At 41.3% G+C, this 25,491-nt stretch overlaps 1 protein-coding gene across 4 annotated transcripts in view; it reads right to left on the bottom strand.

The window, feature by feature from the left end:
* Positions 1-4,278: 4,278 nt before the first annotated feature.
* Positions 4,279-25,491, bottom strand: part of STS (steroid sulfatase) — an 85,893-nt gene continuing 64,680 nt past the window's right edge. For all 4 annotated transcript variants that reach the window (XM_081858718.1, XM_081858720.1, XM_081858719.1 and 1 more), the window contains exon 10: positions 4,279-5,266. In XM_081858718.1, the coding sequence (XP_081714844.1) occupies positions 4,887-5,266 (380 nt within the window). In that variant the 3' untranslated portion in view covers positions 4,279-4,886. The remainder of the gene's footprint in view (positions 5,267-25,491) is intronic.

Here is a 25,491-nt window from a genome sequence, read left to right on the forward strand (position 1 = left end):
TATTTATAATAGCAATGAAGAAGAAATTGAGGTTTCTGATGAATATTATTTAGTCACTTTGAGTGATATCTAACTAAGTCGTACTTGGAATAGCTTAAATCAATTGATTTCAATGGCCCTGCTGTATGGCTAAGTTTGGTTCTCACCCATTATTTATTTGCTTACAAAGTTCTACGTGGAAAAAGAAATGTCACTTGGTTGGCTGCATAAGCTCATTGTAGAAGTGGTTGCAGTCCTCTACAGAAAAAAGCAACAACTTCATCCAAATTCCCATGACCATGATAACCCTTTAGAAGAAACAGGACTCCTCAGCCTATAGTATTATTATTATTACCCCACCCATTTGGCTGGGTTTCCCCAGCCACTCTGGGTGGCTCCCAACCGAATATTAAAAACATGATACAACATTAAACATTAAAAACTTCCCTAAACAGGGCTGCCTTCAGATGTCTTCGAAAACTAAGAGAATTGTTTATTTCCTTGACTTCTGATGGGAGGGCATTCCACAGGGTGGGCACAACTACCGAGAAGTCCCTCTGCCTGGTTCCCTGTAACCTCACTTCTCACAGTGAGGGAACCACTAGAAGGCCCTCGGAGCTGGACCTCAGTGTCTGAAGGATGGGGGTGGAGATGCTCCTTCAGGTATACAGGACCGAAGCCTTTTAGGGCTTTAAAGGTCAGCACTATCATGGTTCTCTCAGCATAACAAGAATTTCTTTCTTCTTGGCTTAGAATCTCTAGCATGGAGCTGGGAAGACTATTCAGGACAGGGTTCTGCAGAGGCCTTTGAAAACAATGCTTAAGAAATGCTATTCCATGTAGGATGTCAGGAAGACCACAGGGAGAATCCACAAAAAGTTTGTTTTTTGCTTCAAGAAGTGCAAGTGGGTTTTCCAAAGAATACAGCTTTTGTTGTTGTTTACTTTTGTTGGATGTAAGCACAATAAGCTAAGAAGGTGCACAATGCCTTTTTTAAACACCTACTGCATCTATAGACATATAACAGCAGGAAAGCACTTACAATTCTGGCAAGAAGAGAAAACAAACATCAAGGCTCCATGTAGTCAATGGATCCTGTGATTAAATAAAGCATTCAAGCAAGCCGAATGGTTGTCACCTATGTTTCAATAGCAATATATAAAAAGACTGCATTGGTTATCCCAGAATTATTTTGTGATATTATACATACCTGCCTGGTATGCATCTGGAACAACAAGGGTTTAGGTCAGAGCTTTCCAAACTTTTCATGTTGGTGCCACACTTTTTAGACATGCATAATTTCACGACACAGTAATTCAGTTTTCCTAGCAAACCAGAGGTTAAACAAACCCCTTTCCAGCCCCAGGAGGAGCGCGGGGAGTATTTGTACAAGACACTTACACCCTGTAGCTGACACACTAACATGTCATGACACACAGATTGGAAATCTTTGGTTTAGGTTAAGGCAGTGGTTCTCAAAAGTGTGACACACCACACTGATGTGGTGGGAGAGGATGACAAGTGTGGTGGGATGATTCAAGGACAATCAAAGAAACATTTAAACATTCCAGTATAGTATAGTATAGTATAGTATAGTATAGTATAGTATAGTATAGTATAGTATAGTATAGTATAGTAAGTATGGTACACAGGTGGTGCTGTGGTCTAAACCAGTGAGCCTCTTGGGCTTGCTGATTAGAAGGTCGGCAGTTCGAATCCACACAACAGGGTGAGCTCCCGTTGCTCTGTCCCAACCTAGCAGTTCGAAAGCATACCAGTGCAAGTAGATAAATAGGTACTGCTGTGGCAGGAAGGTAATTGGCATTTCCAAGTGCTCTGGTTTCCGTCACGGTGTTCCATTGTGCCTGAAGCAGTTTAGTCATGCTGGCCACATGACCCAGAAAGCTGTCTATGGACAAACACTGGCTCCCTCGGCCTGAAAGCAGAAATAAGTGCTGCCCTTGACAGTCGCCTTTGACTGGACTTAACCCTCCAGGGGTCCTTTACTGGTATGGTATGGTAGAGGGGGGGCAGTATCCATGAATTCTACAATTCTCCATATTGTTTTGAACAGGGATTTTCAACACTGACAAAACATGCAAGATCAGAAAAAAGAAAGGCTTCTTTGTGTTGATGAAGAAATGAGAATATGTTTGTCTCAAATCAGACCAAATATACATGAGATTAAACAGCAAAAGTCAGCTCTTCGAGCTTGTATACATACTTAAGGTATAAATGTAAGAGACTCATTTATAATTAAATTTTGGGAATGATTCATGTTCTCATGTAGCTGCATTGCTTTCTGTTTTTTTATGGATGTCCCATGAGAAAACTATAAAATATTTCTCTGTAAACTATTAAGAGAGGCTTCATAATCACAGCATCTGTCAAATTATTATGATATGGCCATTATTTCAACAAAATGAGCAGTTTTACGTTTAGACTTTAAAAATAAGTGCTTATTAATTTTGCCTTTCCCTTAGGCTGAATTCCTAGGTGCACTTATTTGGGAGCAAGTTCCACTGAACTCCATAGCACTTACTTCTGAGTAGCTATGCACTGACCATGTCCTGAGAATTTCATTTCCAAAAGCCATTGAATATGACCCAATAGTTTGAATAATTTACATTAGTTAGGTAAGAGATTTACAAATAGCTATGCGTTTTGGCACTCTGCACTACAAAATAATTAAAATGCCTCGTGTTGTAACATAAAGTGCTTCAGTATTATTATAACACTGTTCAGAGATGATTGTGAATAATTAATATTATCAGCCATTCTCCAACAGCGCCAATCATCTAATGAGATATTATTCATCCTAGTCATATGTTGATGCTTTCCTCTATTTTGTTTTCAAACTGTGAAGGAAGTATGTATGTTCATTTTCAAGTTACAAAGCCAACCCTAAAATTAGGTAGAATGAGGTGGCCACCTTTGGGGGCAAATCCTGGGTGGTGGGGATTGGGCGCAGGAGACAGGTCTATGTGTGCCACACAGCCTGCCCTGCTCACCCTAAACTGTCCTGTTGCCTTCAAGTTCAGTGAAGGATGCTCTCCACTTTCACCACTGTGGAAATAAAATTCTGCTGCCTGTGTAATCAGGAATTAGGGAGATGAAGCATCTTGTCCATTGCCTCAGGTAAAAATGTTTTCTGGCAAGCCCTTGTCTTTATATAAGATGCCATTGGGTGGCGTGACACAGAAGTTAGTAGAAGGGATGTGGTAACAAGGGAATAGGAATCTGGGTGCTCACCTATGAACATCCCTTCAAGTAATTTAGCCACCACAAAGACAGTTGCATTGATCCTTTGAACCTAATGCTTGATAATAACATGTCCATTGCAGTTGATGGTCCTTAAAGGGGGCTGTGGAGAAAATGCTGTTGCACACAGGTCCTGCTTTTCAGGCTTCCCAAAGGCATCTGGTTGGCTACAGTGAAAACAGGATGCTCGACTAAATGGGCCATGGGCCTGATTCTGCAGGCTCTTCTGATGCTTTTATATACTTGCCCAATCTTCCAGTCTCAAGATGTCCATGTAGGTAGTGCAACTGCAGTGACATCTGAACATTCCCTTTGTTCCTAACATGCCAATGTCTTTGTCATCTGAAACCCTGAAGAACAATAATGGGTGTAAACCACTTTGTGCCATGTATATCTGTAGCATGTGGGATGAGCTGTGCTGAAAAAGCTGTGCCGCAAAGTACACTTTGAAAAGAGGTGCTCAAGACAACACTCCCTCCCAATCATTGGACATGACGGTTGTGTGGAGCTGTCCACACTAGCCCACAACGTCACAATGATAATCACATTGGTGGTCATGTCTGACAGTACTGTAAGAAGAGTTCTTACATGTGTACATCTGTTTGCACACATAGTGCAAACATGTAGGGCCTCGTCCTGCTAGCATTGAACATGTAGTTGCGGAAGGTGCAGCTAGCAAATATCAGCATTTGGGGGCATCCACCCTCAGACTTTCTATAAACACATGAAGGGGAAATACAGATGTGTCCCAAACCTAGCTTAAATGGAGGGGTGGGGTGGTATTCAACTAGGTACTTAAAATAAAAGTAATGTCTCTGTGAAGTTAGTAACCTACAAGTGTTCTGAAACTAAACTATAATATGTTTGCAGAACATGGTATCATTTAGAGCAGGGTTCGGCGTCTGCACAGACACAATTTCTGGCACCGCAGAAGCGAGTCCCCGCCCTGCGCTGCACCAATTTAGCACAGCGTGCGGGGACTCGCTGAACAGGCGGCTCAGATTGGGGGCGGCTCATGGGCGTTAAACGACCCCTGTGGCCCATGTGCCTTAGGTTGTCGACCCCTGATTTAGAGCTTGCAGCATCATTGTGCATTTTTTCCCCTGAGGGCCCAACAAAAGTGTATACATTTTCAGAGTATGAGGGGGTTTATCAGCATCTTCCTTTAATTGCCCCCACCTTCCCCTCAACCAATGTCTTGGTCATTTTAATAGGGTGGAAGCAGCTGTGCCCTGCAGCCAGTCAGCCAGGCTGCCATATATTCCTATAAGAACTTGTTGGGAATCATGACATGACACCAAAGCATTGTAGATAAGAAAAGATGGTGTCCCCACTGTGTTAATAATGATGCTGCTGCTTGCGCCATTCCTTGGAAACCTGCTTTTCTCTGAAAACATATACACTTTCATCAGTCCCTTTGCAAGCATCCTTGAAAATGCATGGCCTGTTTATTGAACTGTGAATCTGAGAGAGCAATCTTTGCACAGCACTAGTATCACTGCACATCACTGACTATTTGAGCAAAACCACTGAGGAGGCTCAGGAAAGGCCACATCCTTACATTTTTTTTAGGTCATAGTATGATCTGCTCCCCACCCTCATCTTGTTTATCCCTAAAGCATTGGTGTGATTGTACATTAGCGATGTCATGCTTCTGGCAATTTCTTGTTTTCTCTTGACTCATGGTCACAATAGCAAAACTGGAGGAAGGAAGAACAACAGGGCTGAAGCCAGGGCTTCCACAAGATATTTTCCAGGGAAAACTGATTCGGAACCGTGACCAGTGACTTGTTGTGCTTGCTCACTGCCTGTTGAATGACTCGAATGATTTCATGGAAATGACTCTCAGTTTCTGGTGTCAGTGGGTTTTTTTCTTCTGGGTCCTTGGAAAGTTCAAAAAGCAACGGGGGGTCATGGTACGTGACTGATTTTCCATAGCAAAAACACACGTGATCATCATGGCAGCCATTGGAATCTCCTGGACTGAAATTTGGAGTGAAAAAAAAAGCTTTCCAGATAGATGTACCTGTAAGAATGGAGGAGGGGGAAAGAGAAATAACCATAGAAGATACGTCACAAAGTTATATTCAGAAATGTGAACTATCAGAAATGAAAGAACACACACAGTAGCCATTTATAAAATTCTCTGGTGTGTGCATCTTTCACACAAACAAACAACGATTTTCAACGTGAAGCTATGATTTGGTTATCACCAGTTCTTGAAAATACTCAAGGGATGTGAGTGTTTGGCAGATTTTCAGTTTGACACAGGAAAGCAAGCTGTGCGGACTATCCATTCAACCTCCCCTTCAAACCTCTTTGTGTGTTTTCGCCCTCACAACCTGTGAGAACAGGATACTGAACTAGACAGGCATTTGGTCTGAACAAGCAAGACTCTTCTTATGCTCTTATCTGCTCCCACAACACTACTCAGAAAGCACAGAAACATCTCTGTGAGAAAATCTCTCTACAGGACTGCTCAATCCTTTGAATGTGCATAGAATCTCCTTTCCACTGAACACACTGATGTCATATCCTGAGAGAACATTGTCATTGGGGATGGCAGGGGTAGGAAACAAATGGAAAAGGAAAACATTACAACCGTTTTTCTGCAGCTCAGATTTTTATCTGAGCCAATGAAGAATGAATCTGAGACCAGCGATTCCTCAGATCCTCTTGGACACTTTGAACCCCTTTCCCCAACCCAACCATTGATCAGTCCTCCAAGGCCCCTCTCCCTGCCTCCCAACACCATTGATAGGATGGTGTTCTGACCATCAAGGGGGGGGGGGAGATCGATCAAGATCTCTTTTCTCTTCTTTCCTGCTTCTGACACTTGGTAGCTGCCAGGAGTCCTCTAAAATGCTCATTTCCCCAAGAGCTACTGACACTTCTGCCAGGACTGTACGTGTGAACAGCAGGCACCAGCAGTGAAGAAGGTGAGTGGGGCTGGGGTTTCATAAAACTGTTGTTTCTTTAAAGGGGGGGGGAGAGAAAGTACATGATCAAACTGGGGGGAAATCTCCCCAAGTAACTGTTTTTGTGTTTCAAGATCTCCAAAGAGTAAGGTTACTTGTGTAAATTATACAGATAGGAATCCTGCATTATACTGCTAGCACCACAGATAATGCATGCTTATTATCTGCTAAGCATCTATAGTGTTAATATTTTTTTTCTAAATGGTCTTGTTCAAAAATTATGATTCACTATGCAACACACAAAATGGGAGAGAAAAGGAAATAGGAAATTGGGAGTTCAATTGGGAGTTTCCTTCAGGTGCTCCAACCACTTGAGAGGATCTAGATGGTGACTAGAAAGAGAGTGATTACATTCCATTTATGAAACTTCGTCCCCAAATAAGTGTGCCTGGGCATCAACATTACTATCTTTTTAGCATAAGGTGAATATGGTTTTGACTTTCCAGTTAATCTATGGTTATTTTAATATGTTTTTGTTGTACCTGAGGCATTTTAGATGTATTTTTGTGTTTTGTATGTTTATATCAAAAATGAAAACAAGTGCATTGTTTAAGCTGTGCCTTCAACTATTTATACAACTGGGAACATCACAACATCACGTCTCCACCTTTCCCAACAGATGAAGTGGATTAAGCTGGAGCTGGTATTAACATTAGACTCGCAAACTGCCTTCTTTTTTTTTAATCAAATGAAAACATGAGCTCCGAATACTGGCAGTGAATATATTTCAAGAGTTAATTCCACATGAGACATTTTTCTATCATACAACATTGCTCTCAATATAAGCTATGGGAAAGTTATTCAGTGACAAGCTGACAGAGCTTGGAAATTTCTCGTTGACTCGCTCTGCACTTACACTCAATAATCAAGGTCTTGTGGGTGAGAGGGCTACAGGAGATGAGGGAACAAAAGCCCTGGGCGCAGCTCGGATATCTGAAAATGCAGAGGATCTCTGAGACTGAATTGCCTGCGCAGACAATAAATCACACTTTTAAAATCCTAAGGGGCATTAACAAGGTTTCACTTGTTGCCTTGCTGGAACAAATGTAAGCAGCATTCTCTTCTGCCCTACTATTCTGAAAAAGCATACCAGGCCATCGAGATAGACTATTTCCCACATATTAATTCATCTTCTTTCTTTGTTCAAGAGACTTTCAGAATAACAGGAGACAGAGGAAATAAATGTCTATGGAGAAAAGTGTGTTTTAGGTGCTGCTTTGTGCCTTTAAAACTGTGCTAAGAAGGAAAACTGGGTAATTTTTGTATTCATGCCCATGCAGACACTGAGAAGTTGGTACTAAGGCAAAGCAGAGAGTGGTCCAGAAACAGTGACCCTCACATGCAATGCAGCACCAAATAAATGATTGGGATTGTAAACTTCAAAATCAACGCTCACTTATTAGATGGTTAAGTGGGGAAGGTGGACCCTAAATCCTAAAACAGGACTGCCAGTATGGTCAGCTTTGACAATAGCAGTCATCTTAGGAAAGGGGTGGGGAACTGATAGTGTCTTGGGGCCAATGCAGCACTGGTGCCTCTCCAACCAGCTAAACAGCACCAGCTCCTTTTTCTGCCCCTGTGCAGATTTTAGTTTTGGGGTGTGTGGTGGGGGAAAGCCATATAGGAAGGTTTTTACAAACCTAATTGAAGTGTGGGGAAATTTTGGAGTTGGGGTCACATCTGGGAAGGGAAGGGTTAATGCCCCCCATTAAACCCTCCACTAGAAACATTCTCCCACTGTAATTAAGTTCGACAAATAGAAGGGGAAGAAATGGAGGCAGTGAGAGATTTTACTTCCTTGGGCTCCATGATCATTGCAGATGGTGACAGCAGTCACGAAATTAAAATACGCCTGGTAAAAATGACAATGACAAACCTAGAAAAAAGCAATGACAAACCTAGACGGCATCTTAAAAAGCAGAGACATCACCTTGCCAACAAAGGTCCGTATTGTTAAAGCTATGGTTTTCCTAGTAGTGATGTATGGAAGTGAGAGCTGGACCATAAAGAAGGCTGATCGCCGAAGAATTGATGCTTTTGAATTATGGTGCTGGAGGAGACTCTTGAGAGTCCCATGGACTGCAAGAAGATCAAACCTATCCATTCTTAAGGAAATCAGCCCTGAGTGCTCACTGAAAGGTCGGATCCTGAAGCTGAGGCTCCAGTACTTTGGCCACCTCATGAGAAGAGAAGACTCCCTGGAAAAGACCCTGATGTTGGGAAAGATGGAGGGGACAAGGAGAAGGGGACGACAGAGGACGAGATGGTTGGACAGTGTTCTCGAAGCTACCAGTTTGACCAAACTGTGGGAGGCAGTGGAAGACAGGAGTGCCTGGCGTGCTCTGGTCCATGGGGTCATGAAGAGTTGGACACAACTGAACAACAACAAATTAGGTTCTAAAACAGCCTATTTACAAATAAAAGCAACCCCCTTCTCCCGTTCTTATCATCCTATGCCAAATAAGCCTGTTCCTTTTCAAGGAGCCGATTCTGAAGGCTCAGTCCTGTGTTACCCCCTTTATGGCAACTCAAAAGGTATGAGTGGGGTGGGTGGGTGCTGGAGAATCCTTCACTGCATGGCAATTCATGCTGCTTCTCAACCTGTCATTTGTACAGTACTTGCTATAAACCATTAAAACATCTAGATGGTCAATGACAGAGATATGGCAATGCATTGAAAAGTACTGTTGTGTTGGACAAGCAGTGTTATTCTGAGTTTTCTCTTCTCCAGAGTTCGAACTGTCTTCAAAATCCAGACAGTTATAAAGCAGGTTGAGCATGCCTGTAAGTGGAGTCAAAGGAAGCAGCAAACAATCTATAAAGCTTCATAAGGGATTCAAGAGGGAAGGTAAGAAGCATGCTAAAAGCCCAACTGGTTTAGGAAGGAGCTGCAGCAAAACAGCGTAAGACCTGGACAAGGAGTGTGAGGGGGAAATAAACTTCAGCTCCACAGCAATGTCATAATGCTCCACTGCATTATGTGACTGTGAAATGCTGCTGTGATGCTTGACAACAGCAACAGAGCATTAATACATGCCTTTCTCGTCATTATAGAAAAGTAAAATGCATTAGCTGGATGCTACTTTAGTGGAATGACCAATATAATACGCTGTCAGACACAAAGAGCTGTCAGAATTGTAATCTGTAAATTTGATGAACTGTTATAAGGCCGGTCATTAAAAGGAACGCTGCTCTCTGTACGTCTCCCAGCTGGTATATAATCTCATTGTGTCAGAAGATCATTGCAAGGATTGAATTAATCTTCCAGCAATTAATAATCCCTTTGTTCTGGTAAATTCCTGTTAAGAGTGAGGCTTCATTAGATACTGGAATTGTTCAATGCCATTATTTAATGAAATCTGCAATCGTAAATGAAGAATCAAACTATTTTAGCACATAGACTTCCTTCCTAGTGTGCCATTGCAGTCTGCAAAAAAGAAATAGAAAAAGTCTCTGTTTTGAAAATGGGATCAAGTGCATCAGGGCATCCCTAGCTTTCAGTAGGTTGTTCCATAAGGGTCTTAAACCAGCATGTTAAATCAAAGACTTTGGGGCCGAAGGCCTATGACACAAATTTGCATATACAACATACAGTAAAGTAGTTCCATTAGTGCAAGGACTTATGGATGTGCTAAAGAGTGTCCCTTCCTCTCCTCTCCCTGAAGGCGCCATCTAGTGGGGCGGGGGACCATGCCTCCCAATTTTCAAGGAGGGGACCAGCGCCCCCATAAAATTTCATGGCGGTTGTGCATATGACATGTCAGGATGCAAGGCGTGCGTACAGCCCCGACCCCCTCAATTGTGGGTGCAAGCTGGCACACTTGTTTCCCTGTGTGCTCCCTAAAAGTTTTCTGTGCTTTTCCCAGAGAAAATTTGGGGAGGGCGCAGGGCTGCACAGAGAGAAGAAAGGGAGGGGAAGCTCTATTGCACAAATGATCAAATGACCCCGCACCTAGCAGTCACCTTATGAACCTCAAGAGAAGGTATAAAGCACTATTAAAGGAAAAGAAGCTTGCGGCAGAAAGAAATGATTGGAACAACCTTCTAAAAGCTGCAGAAAATAGAAATCCCTCCTCCTTTTGGCACCAAATTTCTCAATACCTGGGTAGACCGTGGTCAAGGATAGAACCCCAAATTTCAGCTGACACCTGGGAAAGCTTCTTCTCCGATTTATATGCAGCTCACGCTGCCAGCGGAGAAAGGATAGAATTGGCCCCCTTGCCTGAGTGGGATCCTGTTACCTGCTCTGAAGTGGAAACACTTATAGGCCAATTTGAGGCGGGCAAGGCACCCGGAGACGATCTTATCTCTATAGATGTTATTAAAGCCAATAAGGATTGGTGGTGTCCATCCTTAGCAGCTCTTTTTACTTATATAAACAAAACAGCACAATTTCCTCCAAGCTGGAACTCTGCACTGATTGTGTTAATCCACAAGAAAGGGCCACGCACAGACCTGGCCAATTTTAGACCAATTAGCCTGCTAAATGTTATCGGGAAGATCTATTCAAGATTTCTACTTAACAAATTAATGACCTGGATGGAAAGCAACAACATCACCGCAGAGGAACAGGCGGGTTTCCGCCCTGGAAGATCAACAACAGACCAAATCTTAATCCTAAATCACTTGGCCACCAAGTATGCTGACAATGGCCTAAAAGCCCTCCACGTCGCCTTTATAGACTTTAAGCAGGCCTTTTATCTAATTCCCAGGAACCAGCTATGGGCAAAATTGGCAGCGACATCTATCGACCGCCGCCTTCTCCTGCTGATTATTAATTTGCATACTAATACCTTCCTGAGGATTAGGCTAGATAGCAAGGGGCTAGTCTCCAATCCGGTTGCCACCACTAGGGGGGTAAGACAGGGCTGTTTGCTTGCCCCTGCCCTGTTTAATTTCTATATTAATTCGCTAGTGGTGCATATGGCAAATACTGATTTCCATCCATCAAAACTGGCAGGACGAGCCTTGAATGTCCTGCTGTATGCGAACGATGCCGCCCTATTAGCTACGTCCCCCATCGGATTAAGGAGGATGCTTCGAGCTCTTCATGAATATGTGACCCAACATGAGCTCCAACTAAATGATGCCAAGACCAAAATAATGGTCTTTGCCGCTCGACCAAAACCTAATTTATGGTCAATTAATGGTATTCCTTTAGAGCAGGTCAGCTGCTTCAAATACCTGGGTCAGGTTGTTAGATCAAATAGGTCCTTCTTGGCGCACAGAGAATACAAAGCCTCGAACGCATCGAAAGCAGCCTTGGTGATTAGAACCCTGTACTCTAAGAAACAGGCACAAACTGTCAAAGTTGCCTTGCGACTCTTTAAAATGAAAGTCCTCCCTCTTCTACTGGTGGGCATTGCCTTGGGCTCACGTAGGGACTTTGAAAAATTGGAATCTATCCAAACCCAATTCCTCAGGGCCATACTCAGGATCCCCCCCTCCGTGGCAGGTGCGATCATGAGATTGGAAACCGGTTGCCAAGCCTTTAGGTATGTGGCCCTGAAAGGGAAGTTATGGCTTTGGCTTAAGCTTTGCTTCAGACCGGTGGGTTTGGCCCCCTTGATTCTGAGGGATAACTTTAAATCTCCATGGGAAGGGGAGATAGTGGAGGAAGTGCAGAAGTGTGGGTTGTCCTCCCTTTATATAGAGTCCATGACGTATAGCTACGCAAAGGCGGTGATCGCCCAGAGATTAAGGGATATTGCGAGACAGGAGGACATAGCCCGTGTGAAACCAGGGCTGTTTCTTGGGGGAGCAGATGTACCGAGCTGCTCCAGCTCACTACCTGGTGGATATCCACTACGTGGAATACCGCAGACTATTTACCGCGGCTAGGCTGAATGTTCTTGACTCGGCGGTTCTGAAGGGAAGATATGGAGGAGTCCCATATGACCAGAGATTATGCCATTGTGCGTTGGGTGAGGTAGAATCCACAGAGCACATTTTAATGAGCTGTCCCTTCTACAACGATTTAAGACAGTATCTTATAACCCCATACTTACCCCAGCTTAGTCCCCGACAAAGAGGAAAGCAGACAGCATATCTGCTAAATAAGTCTTCTAGGAAAACAACTTTGTCAGTGGCTAAATTCCTTTTCCTGGCACTCAAGCGTCGGAAACGTACAATTGAATGCCTTGATGTGGGTTATCTGTGAGAGGTTTAGTGCTGTGGCCCTACCTTATTCATGTACCCCTATGATGTTATAGTTCATAATTTTGTATTGTGTTTTATTTCTGTGTTTTATTTCTGACTATCGGTCGAATAAAGGAAATTGAATTGAAAATTGCACAAATGGAAATCCTTGTACAAATGGAACTACTTCACTGAGCACCACCTTAAATGAATAGGTGCAAACTGACTACACAATCCTAGCCACATTACTCAGAAATAAGTCCTATTCAGTTCAAGACTTAGGCAGACTTTCAGGAAAGAAAAAACAAAACAAAACCAGGCTTGCTCTAACCTATGGGATGTCAGCAAAATTTTCTGGGTCTATCCTATCCACTTCTCTCTTCACTCATTAATAGTATTCACCCATTATATTCAGCATCCAAAGATCAGCAAATGGAAAGCAGGAAAATGCCTTGCATTTGCTTGTTTGAAGTCAAAGAAGGTAATAAACAGCATTAGCGTGGAGAAAAAATACATTTATTTGAGGTCTGCTAATTTTTTTAATATAACTGGCATCCACATAATTAAACTGCAGTTTAATTATTTTTAGGTAGGCTACTTTCCTGAAACAGAGGGAAGATGACCAGCAGTCAAATAAGACCAGAATGCATCAGGATATAAATAAGTCTTCCTCAAGGCTGAACAATTGCAATGCCTCTGATAACACAGAGCAAAGTCAATAAACTATCATACGACGGCTTTTCATGCTTGTCAAGAGAAACACATTTCCACAGAAAATAGCGTGAGAAGAAGTATGCATCAGTTGATTAGAGGAAATTTTTCTTAGACTCCATCTCAGCAGTTTGACAATATCTGCTTAACTAGAAATGCTCTCCTCCCCTTTGACAGTTATGTAATTTCACAGTTACCAAGTCAAATATCCAAAATGTGTCACACAAATTCCTTCATGGGTGCTTCACGGTGGCCATTAAATGGAAAAATTAAAAAGCATAATAAGGAATCTTAGCTGAGCTGCACTCCCATTTGCTTTGCCTCCTTTAGCTGTTCTGACAGTCAGGGTCATGCTTGGGTTTTCTGATACTTATGCTAACTTTTCTGTTTTCTAGACAAGTTTAGGCTGAGGTCAAGGCCCAAATCACAGATGGGTAACCTGTGGTCCCCCAGATGTTGTTGTACTACAACTCCCATAATCCCTGACTCTTTGCCATGCTGGCTGGAGATGATGGGAGCTGGATTGCAACATTTGGAGGGCTACGGGTCCTCATCTCTCATGCAGAGGAAAACTAAAACTAATCTCCTGTGGGGTCAAGGAAAGAATTCAAAAAGAAAACAAAACAAGAGAAGAACATGTTTCTAAGAAAAATATTGACCAGACATGCCTGTGGAGGTGGAACAAAAGCTTTGGAACTCGTTTATCTCAAAATAGCCCAGACATTCAGAAATAAGAAACTTCCAATTATATAAGGTTACACTGGCATAGCTCTTCACATAACACACACACACACACACACACACACAGAGAGAGAGAGAGAGAGAGAGAGTCTTTTAAGTTCAGTGCCAAACCTTCAACCATTAAATCTCTTGGTTGACGAAAGCCTTACGAGTCGAACGTTTTGACTCCCGAAAGCCACAAACCTGGAAGTGAGTGTTCTGGTTTGTGAACGTTCTTTGGAACCCGAATGTCTGGCGTGGCTTTCATGGCTTCCTATGGGCTGCAGGAGCTTCCAATTGGGAGCCTCCGAAGCCAATCAGAAGCCACACCATGGTTTCCGAACGTTTTGGAAGTCGAACGCACTTCCAGAACGGATTGTTCGACTTCCGAGGTACGACTGTATTCAATTTAAAGTACAATAAAAATCATTTGTAGAATGAGTGGTGCCCTGGTGACTCAAGCAACTGAAGGCAAACACAGCAGGCACCCAAAGACTCGTTTGTTTCTTGGTATGCTGTGGTAATGGGATATTACACAATCTCTAAGTTTCTTCATTCCATGGTTTACTAACTATGCTGTTGAATGTGTATCCAGACATTCTGTAATTCAGTCAATCTTCTCTTTTAAACAATAATATTGCACTAAATAAGTTTATATAAGCATTTATGTCCATGATTTCCCTAATATATGAATATTATTTGAAGCCATGAAAGATGCTTTAATTTTTGAACATGAGACCATTAGGAGGCAAGGCAGATGCTCTGCCATTCAGCTACAGCCTCTCCCTAACTTTTTACTATTTACCCACCCCAATAGGTTAAATGAATTGCCTGGCATTAAATGCTACTGTCCCTTTTGCAATTCTTAAGCAGCATTCAACTAAGTGTTACTCAGAGTAGACCCACTGACATGAATGGACCTAATTTAGTCATGTTTGTTAATTTCAATGGGTCTATACTGATTGAAATTTAGTTGAACTTGACACTCTCAACATAACCCACACCAAAAATTAAAATTTGCATGCAAGAATCCATTCCTTGGACAGCCTTCTCTGCCCCCATTCTCCGCCGTCTGTTATGTTCTACTAGTTTATTAAAACTATGCATGTAAATAAAATACACTATACATTTTTTAAGGGTTACAGAACTGAAACACACTATTATTTCCTTGGTAAATCCCACCTGCAGTTCTCACACTACATTGCCTAGTCCTCTGCTTTGATGGATGGAGATTTCTAATAAAGCTTTCAGGTTACTATATTTCTTTTCCTTTTATTGTGGAAGACAGTGGTGCTTACATTTTATTGGCAGAGTTCTTTCATTTCACTTTAATCTCATAAATGCTCAAAGTGGACTTGCTCATCTCCATGAATTCCTGCAGCACTTTTAGAAAAACCCACCCGGCCAATATAGCAACTAAAAGCCATTTGGTTAATTTAGTATCTCGTAAGTTCCAAATTAGTAGATTTGAGAACCAAGGCTTCGGAAGAATTTATAGGTTTAACTAAAACCCTGTTTAATTCAACTGTTAGACCATGGAGAAGATATTCATCTATAGTAACTCCATCCTCTGTTCACAAAAGTGGATTGTGCACAAAACTATTTTTTGAAGCAGGGGTGGCTGAATTGAACAATTTTATTTTTTTCATCTTTCTAAATCTAGATTTGGTTCTCCACATTTTTTGCAGCAATTTATTTTTTTGTTTTAAAATATACATCAAAATTCATCAGCATGTAAATTTCTCCTAACATTCATGTACATTTTGTGGCAGTTATGACAACCTGGTGGAAATAGAACAATTTTTCCAAAATCAACAGCTACATAGAACTTGTTTTTATATAGAAAAGTATTTAGGTATTAGATAAGGTTTTATAGAAAAAATATTAAATATATTTTGGAAAAGTGCACCGGATCTACTGCACTTTAAGTTTAAAAATGGAACTAATAGAGTTTATTCAGATAATTAGGGAAGAACTGTGCACAGAGCAATATGTCAGGTTAAACATATCTGTATTGAGAAAGAGGAACGAGTGGGAGATTTCTACTTGTAAATATCTGCATCTCAAATGCCTGAACTGAACTCTGCTGTTAATAAGGCGCTTGTATTTAACATACCAGCATATTGTTCCTGGGGAACTCAGAGAGGAAAGTAGTATATAAATTGTTCAAGTAATAATGTAACAATGATATAATTATTAGTGTAAAATAAATAATTTACACAGTTATTAATTATGTTTGTTGTCCCTTCTGGTTTGCAACAAACACCTGTGAATGACTTACTTTATTTTAAACTCTATTACGTAAATCCATAATTCAACAGGCTGGAAGTAGAAATAAATAAAAAAGATTTCACAAATATATTTTACAGTGCCAATGTTTTTCTTTTTTAAAAAATGAATTAGCCTCCTTAAAACATCTGTGTTGATATATGATAATTCAGACCTGTCAACATTTCTCTCTCCTCACAGACATTCCTAATTTAGCTCTGGATGGTTTTAGCTCAGGATGGTTTTAATTCAAACTGATGCTAGAAACAGTATTTAGTTCTAACGCACTTCCCCACTGCGTTAAACTTTAATCAATTAATTATGCTGTTTTAATTCAGAACCCATTCAGTGCCTCAGTAAATATCACTAATAAATGAATTTTAAAGCACTGCTGTGTGGCCGTCATCAAGAACCCTGCCAGGTTCTATATAGTATGTTCCACTTTGTTTCTCCAATGTGTTAGATCCTCTTCATATTACTGAGGTACATCTCCACCTTCATTATTCTTACTTGTTTCTAATTGTTGAGAAATAGCATGGCACAGTGGTAGTATCTCAGGCCATTTCCAGACTACCCATATTTTAAATTATAGATATGCTTTCTTGGCCATGTGGAACAGACACTGGGAAGTCTGAACACCTTCCTGGTTAGCTTCTCCAGGCCAGCTGCAAAGTCAGCCTGTAGCTACCCAGGAGAAAATCATCTCCTGGAAGCTCCTTAGAGTATATCCAGATGGCAACTTTGAAGGGGAATGTGAACTTACACAGTATGGAGTATCATTATACTATTGCTATACTATACTAAGTGAAACATGCCTGCATTTTGTAGGTACCGGTACTTCCAGGAAGTACACAGCCAGATGGCCTATGCATAGGCTACCATACAGGAACAACTCACGCCAACAGAACTGCTACAAAACTTAAAAGCCAAGTGTTCTGTTGTTCTTACCCACACAGAAGATCCAGAAGTGGAATGGAAAGTCCATAGTCTTTTCCCTTTCCTTTCCTGTCTTCACCTGCTAGCTTATCTCTGGCTACATGTGGAGCCCTAACCGACACCCGAAAACCGAATAAGCTCTATAGTTTGTGTGCTTCATCCCCAGTGGCCCAGCATCAGTGTAACAAGAATCCTGTTTATCTAAACAGCAGAGGGTTCACATGCAATTCCACTAGTTTAGGTTGTACTATAGTATATCCTGAGCTAGGGGAGTGAGAAGTTGCTTCTCTAAAAGAGATTAATGAAAACTGAAAGAAAAAGAGAGAGAGGCGATATCCATTCTGAGAAGCCTGTTGCTCCGTTCTGCTGTGTTGTGTAGTAATGTAAGCATAATAAATACATTTGACATTTCACATATGAAACTACTGTAGCATTCATTTGCCAGATGACAGTGAGTACAATTAACAACCTTTTGGTATATCATATGCTTAGAACTTCATCTATTTTTTGTGAATCAAATGTACTGCTTCCTTATTTCTTACTCCTGCATTTGAAGGACCAAAATATTAGATAAAATTCAAGGAAGCAAAACTGTGTTTTTCCTATCAAGATGAAAAGTCAGCCGGAAGGACTGAACTGGACTAGACAGAAATGGGAATTTATCAGCTTGCTGCAACTAGTACCACTAGCAGACAACATGCCTAGCTATAGTGTACGGGCTGAATATTTCTTGGCCACACTGGCATGTGTATGTCTCTATACAATCTATACAGAATGAGGCCAAGGTACTTGAAGGACTCTCTCCCCTTCAAGGAATCTGTCATTTAAGATCAGCTGTTGTGCCCCGCTCATGTGTGCCTTTGCTTTGTAAGGCACAGTTGGTGGCAATGCATGAGAAGTCTTTCTTTGTGGTGGCACCTGGTATGTCAGGTGTCACTAATTGTTTTGGACCAGTGAGAATATTTCAAGTTTTGGCAGAAGGTTGTGAGGGAGGGAGTCCCAAAATGGCTGCCATGCAGTGTGTGGCCTAAGCTAAGGCTGCTATGGGGGCATGGTATAACCCAAAATTGCTGCCAGGGAGAACATGGCATAACACAAAATTAGAGAGACAACCAAACCTGACAACCATCTGTTTACCATAGGATGTCAGCTAGGTCCTGATTGTGGAAATCACATAATATTGATTACACAGAGGGAGAGAGATGGCGTTGCTATCTAATAACAACAGGGAGCATTCCTCAGTTGTGTTGGCATCTATCTGTCTTGAGAGACAATGGAGTGTGCCTCCAGGGGAGAAGTCAAACCGCTGCATTAGCAGCAACCAAGTGACCTCCCTGGGGCACAAGTCTCAGCAGTGTGTATGGAGTATGGTCCTGGGCTTCCCATATGGCTTCACTGATGTGGTTCCACTTTGGTTGGAATGTCCACTTTCTTTCCTATCCCCCTGAGCCCCTTCTGCACACTCCATATTTTAATTGATTGTTTGATTGATTGAATGAATGAATGAATTTATATACCGCCCTATACCTGGAGGTCTCAGGGAGGTTCATAGCAGCTCCATAACATGACCCCTCCAAAACAGGGAAAGGAAAGGAAATTGAAGTCTCACTGTGCACAGCATTGCATACAACCAGTGCTATTTTTCTAGAAAAAGAAGTGCAAGAACTCATCATGAATACCTCCCTTGTTGTCTTATACAGTGGTCACTAGGGTTGTGAATGTGATCCATGCACGTTTGCAACCTGCAGTGTTCACAACCCGCATCTGCGCATCTGCACAGGTGCGGGTTGCAACTTGGCGTTTCTGCGCATGCGCAAAGTGCGATTTAGAGCTTGCGCGCATGCACGACCGCCAAAAGCCAGAAGTAACCTGTTCTTTCGTATCAGTAACCTGATATTTCGGCGGTCTGTAACCCGAAAAGACGCAACCTGAAGCGGCTGTAACCCGAGGTATGACTGTAATGGCAGTGGCGCCCACCTGAGAGTTCTGAGAGTCGCAGCTGGAAAAAAGCCCTGGATACAACCCAATCCTATTCAAACAAGCTTTTGATTCTGTTACTGCTTAATGTACTGGCTGTGAATGCTGCTATTTGTGTTCCTGTGTTCCACTGCTGTTCTTAGTTTGATAATTTGTGTTTTATTGGGTGGAATTAGAGTTGTTTTTACATTTCCATTTATGCCATTTTGAGCAACTCCTTTCTGGAAGGGGAACACAGAGTATAATTCTTTTAAATAAATCACATATACACACTTACACACACACACACACACAGCTTTGAGACTGAGTAGGAATTTGAACCAAGGTTTCCCAATCCTGTTTTGGCACTAATGATTACATTATGCTGGATTTTTCAAAAGGATATAAGCATGTGCTACAAAAGAAAAATATATTTATTTCTTCTTAATAAAACAGAAGTTTGTAGTATAGAAAAGGAATCTTGATAGGTAACATAAACCCAGATATACTGTTGTTGATGAATCAATTGTCTTGGCATTTATCAGCATTACAATAATGCTTTTCTTATGAATACCAAACCAATGTTAGACTTATTAAATCTTTTTGATGCATAGTTCCAAAGAATGTTTACAAGACACAAAGGAATTATTGGGTATATCTGTTTATGTTAACTTTGTTTGTCTTCAGTGAGAAAAAAATACCTTAGAAAATGAGATTCAGCGGCCATACACATTAGTATAGACTCATTTACTCCAATATGACTACAGCTCTGTAAATGGCCATTAAACGACCCCCTGAGTTTGAGTGATGCAAATGTCCCACGTAACCACAGATCTGCTCCTTATCGGGTGACTGCTCTCCTTGTAATGAAGTTGTCAAAGCAATACATTTTTAATAACTCTGATTCATAGGCCAATAAAGTTCCAGAGCTTTTGCTCATGGTATTTTAAAACCCTACTCCTTTATTTTAATTTTTCCAACCATAGCATAAAAATCGCATCTGAGAACAGAGAAATGCAGACCTTGAAAAGGATCGGGTACAAAAAAAGGCTGAAAAAATAGGAATGGGGGAATTACCACATGCAGTTTCTCCTTTCATTGAGGCACTAGGAAGAAGAAAAAGCTATACATGACATTACACTCCACACTGAGTGTACATGAATATCTTTTCTTCTACCTAGTCCACACACAATCTGGACCTGTTGCACATTTTATGCCCCTGAATACCATGTTAAAAAAAAAAGTTTTGTTCCAAAAATAAAATGTCAGTGCAGATTGATTCCCAGTGGGTCTATTTGAAAATAGATGGAGCAGTATATCCAGACTGCCCATTGGCATTGTGGGTGGGTGTAAACCACAGTGCCAGTTACCACTTCCTTCCCCATTCATCTGGGGGATGTGCAGGGAGGAAGTGGTATGGAGAACTTAATCAAAGGGAGGGTTTTCATATGCGTATCAAGTAACCACAGCCATCGTTGTAGATGGCAGGATCTAAAACCAATCTAGATTAAAAACAGCATGTTGAAGATCTGCAGGCACAATTCCATACTAAGAAAAACTATTTCTTTGCGCTGCAAATGGAAAGAGGCACACAGCCTCGGGCACCCTATATTATACCACAAGAGGAAAAGATTGTCTGAGTTTCTGATACACGATGAGCACAGCATATACAACAATGGCGCAATCTGCACTGAAGAGAGAACAATGAAAATGGGGGAAGCATTCTCATCTTAGAACAAGTTGAATCATTCAGGCAGATCTGCGCTAACAACTTATTATTGTATTCCTTATTTGGTAGCCCCAGCACTGTTCTAATAGGAACTCTGAAATTCTCCCGCTGTGGCTCTGAACTGTTACAGCCTAAAGCATCTGCGTCATCCAGGCACGGTGGGTTGGGGAAGAAGCTGGTGCAGAAATTAGCAACCTCCTATGCATGGTGAACATGAGTGTAGCCTAAGGAACATGTGTTCTCAGTACCCTGTGAAAGGAATCCTGAGCAAGCTTGGTATGACACACATACTGTGATTACTAGATATGATAAATGACCATGCCTAAAAGCAAGATCTGGTGGAAGATGTATGTGTTGTCTGTCACTTTTGAAAGCTTACCATAACATTATGAAATTTGATGTAATATATGGAAGTCGTAAGTTGCCCAAAAAGTCCACTGTGTTCATAGTTAACTTTAAAAAAGTGAAACTTAGAGGGGAAAATAGATAAATTAAAAGTTACATTTCAAGGGAGAATGAGGAGGGTCAAATGTTTCCAGGATGCTTGGATAATTTTCAAAACCATTATCATATACAGAATGCATACCACACATTTGGTAAGTTACCAAAAAAACACACCTGAAGGCTGAAATTCTATACACGCTTATCTGGGAAAGTCCTGTTCAATGGGTCTTTTTAAAATAAAATAATAACAATAACAATAACAATAACAATAATAATAATTACTATATATTACTATATATTATAGTTATCCTTCATTTGATATGCTGCCTGTTAGCCACTTGGGGCACAATTTTTTAGGGACATAACATACAAATAAACAGATGGTGCTGAAATAAACAGATGATGATGACTGAAACCTGTACATCACAAAAGTTAAGGATATGTGTTTCTAAACATACTTTAGCTGGACGTAACATCTGCTGATATCAGTGTAAGGTTTACTTTGATGTAAATGTGTTTAGAGGTGGGGGCAAAAGTAGATGAGATGCTAAATGTATGGCCCCTAACAAAAACCACCAGAAAGGCAATGTATTGATGTTCAGCTTTTAAAGAGAGTGAGGTTGGGAGAAGGAAGTGCATGGCTGCCATTTTGACAGCAACAACAGATTTGGTACCATATCTATTCAGTGCCTTTACTTGCTAGCAATGCATTTCCTTGACCAAAATTTTATGCTGTGATTTTCTTATTATTTACCAACAACATTTGGCAGCATGAGAGCGGTGTTGTACAGAGGAGCTGAAAAACTGGAAAGGCAGAGAGATGACAACAAAACCATCACAAAGAGCAATTCTGTGAATGCCCAGCCTGATAAAATCAACCACACATCAGAATAAGAGAGCTAAAGAACTGCAGAGATATTTTCTTTGTATAACTGTAGTGTGCTGGAAGGAGATAAGCCCACATGGAGGACCTTTTGGTATCTTGAGAATGTTCTCTGTGAACATTTTTCTATTGTGTCCACAGGGGAAATGGTTTTTTTTTTAAAAAAAAAAAAATGAAGATCGGTACTGGACAAGAGACCAGTCGCTCAGGTTCTCTCTGGAGGCTAGCAGCTTGAAAGAGGCATGAACAATGTTTTACCGCTTGCCTCTGCTCCCCAGATAAAGCAATGTGAAAATATCAGGGCTGCAATCAGCCAGGCATCTATCTGTTACACAGTGTGAAGAAGATCAAGCGGACGATGCAACAGGAGTGAAGAATAGCAGGTTCTGCACTTGGGAACATGCTGGGAGGAAATCTGCTATGTCTTTCCAAAAGACCTGAGACGAGGCCAAGGAAAGGCTCTTTCCCCCACTGTGGCTTTTCAAAGGAAGCATCTCATTATTCCTAGAAACATATTACTGAACTCAGAAGGATGTCTGAAGAACCCTCTCTCTCTCTCTCACGCAGCAAATGGTACTTATGGTGAAACCATTCAGAGGAATCAAAAAGGGAAGTGGAGGAGAATGATTGAATCCTGGATCTGTTTGTTGTGTTCTTTTTGAGAGGCTAAATCTCTACCCCTACACATACCCTGCCATCATTTTCCTCTTCCTAGGTCCCTGTACTTCTCTCTCCCAGTCTCTGTGAACTTGTGAGAACTGGTGACCTGGCTCTGCCTACTGACAAGTTTGGATTTGGAGTGAGATGTCATTAGCATGCTTGTTGATATTCATGACATCTCACTTCCAAGCTTGCACAACTCTCTCACTCCTTTTCATCCAACACATGTGTGGCTATAGAAGTGCTAAGCAGATGCCTAGGATCAATAATGCATTTATTTGTTCAGTTTTTAAACCACACTTCAACTTCTAAGATTCCTGGGTAGTTTACAAAATACAGTTAATACTATACATCCATTTATTTTTTTAAAAAGTTTAAACCTTGATCATTACTGTAAAGCAGTGTCTAAACCACTACAGCAGAAGGCAACATAGATATATCTGACCTAAAATACTTCCAAAGGGTGGAGTGAAGAGATATGTCTTAAGGTACCATTGAACACTCAGTAGTGAGGGTGACAACCAAACTTTCAAGAGGAGAGAATCCCACAGGTGTCAAGAAGACCCTAACTGGCATAAGGGGGAATGTAACTCAATCTAGAACTGGCCATCTCCCTTATCCCTGGTCCATCTAATCCACCATCCTGTTCTCACAGCGGCCAGTCAGATGCTTATGAAAATATGCAGAGTATGGAAAGACAGCGCTAAGTGTCATCCACATATTGGGGACACCATGTTCCAAATTCCCTGGCTGACGTCTTTCTGCAGCTTTATATAGATGCTAAAATGCAATAAACTGGAGAGGGAGTAATTAACCCAGACAACAGTAGATAATTCAATGGACCTGGAAAGTAGTATTCTGGGTGGGCTTCAGCCCTCCATAAAGATCAAATTTGCAGCATTAGCATCATGTTAGAACTGGTCTTAATGTTGGAAGTCAAGCAACACCTTTGGTACAAAGTAGTTTTCAACAGTTTTTAAACACCAACTGCAGTTTCCTCTGGGCAGAAGTAGGGTTGCCACAATTATCCACACCCTAGCAATATCCAGATGATTATTGAAATGCATTGTACATAGGATGGCCATTCGAGACTTATGTACAATGCAGTCAAACCACCAACTGGATGAGAATATGGTGCCAGCACTTTCGCTTAAGCAGTAATTGGAATATATTTCATTATTATTATTATCATTATTTTCTAGACACAATTCAGTGTGGTAGCTTTGACTGCCAAGTCCTTCCTTCCTTCCTTCCTTCCTTCCTTCCTTCATTTTATAGCTCACCCTCCTTCACAAAGAAATCTAGGGCAGCAAAACACAAGTGATAAAACAATAAGAAACAACTTAAAAATAATTACAATACAGATGCAGAATTGGTAAGAACTTGAATTAAAAGGCTTGTTGTGTGAGAAAGGTCTTCAGTAAGCACCAGAAATACAATGGAGGATTCCAAAGGCTGGTGCCACAACACTAAAGGCACGATTCCTACATTGTGCAGAATGGACATCTTCATCTCCTCAACCGCAGTGATGGATTGAGTACATAAGTGGAGTGATTATCCTTCAGATATCCTGATCCCAAGCTGTACAGTCGTACCTCCACTTATGTATCCCTCCAGTGAGGGGATACATAAAGCAGCAAACCTTGGGATACGTAAGCAGCAAACCCGGAAGTATATTTCCGGGTTTTTGCCACTCACGCATGTGCAGAAGTGGTCCCTCCGGTTGAAGAAACTTTGGGATTCCACCAGAGCTCCAGAACGGATCCCACCCGCAACTGGAGGTACCACTGTATAGGGGTTTATATGGCAAAAATAGCACATTGAACTAAGCCCTTTAGCTAATTGGCATGCAGTGCAATTATTTCAATGGTGGGCTGATGTGTTGGTGATATCCTGACCCAACAAGCAGTCAAGCCATCATATTTGCACCAGTTGCAACTTCCAGACTAACCTCAAGGGCGTCCCAACATAGAACACATTGCAATAATCCAGCCTGGATGCTATACCAGTTCAGAAACAGCTGCAGCTGTCTTACCATCTGAAGCTGGTGGAAGGCATTCCTAATATGTGGCTTGGGTATGTGAAGGATCACTTGCCCTCATGCAAACCTGTCCACCTCTTATGATAAATCTTCTCAGGATCTTCTGAGGATCTTCCCACCTTTGGTGGTTAGGCAGATGGTGACTGAATATAGACCTTTCAGAGTTGTGGAACCCAGGGATCTAATTCTCTGCCCAGGAACATCCAGCTGGTGCTCAGCATGTTGGCTGCCAACTAAAATTAAATCCCATTCTCTTTTAATGCATGATATTTTATATGCTGCCTTGTGCTTTGATTGCTCTTACTGTTGTTATTGTCATTGTAGTCTTCTGCATTTATGGCTCTTGTTTTGCTGCTCTGCTGTTTTTGCTTTTATCTCATTGTAATTTAGTTTTTAACTATGATTTTACCCTTTTTTTATTTGCTGCTGCTGCTGTTGTTTTGTTTTGTTTTGTTGTTAGCCGTGGAAGCCTCTGGGTTGAAAGGCAGAGGTCAAAATAAACCAGACTAAAAAGTATATCACACCTAGCGGGCCTTTATTGATATACTAGAAAGGAACCAAAATTTCCAGGTGGAGAAGGCCTCTTCATTGCTGAGGTAGCATAGGGCAGCTTCCCATATTCCCATGTAACAGACTCTGCCCAAAGTTTTAAAATTTATTCTGATACTAGAGGCTTTAGCACAGTGACAATGTTAAACTTTGTTATACCGCATGAAATTAATTATCCAATACCAAATTGTTTCCTTTATAGAAACTGGCTTTTTCACTAAGATAAAAGAATAGCAGA

Source organism: Podarcis erhardii, assembly GCF_964252035.2.
Source record: "Podarcis erhardii genome assembly, chromosome: 4".
NCBI lineage: Eukaryota > Metazoa > Chordata > Lepidosauria > Squamata > Lacertidae > Podarcis > Podarcis erhardii.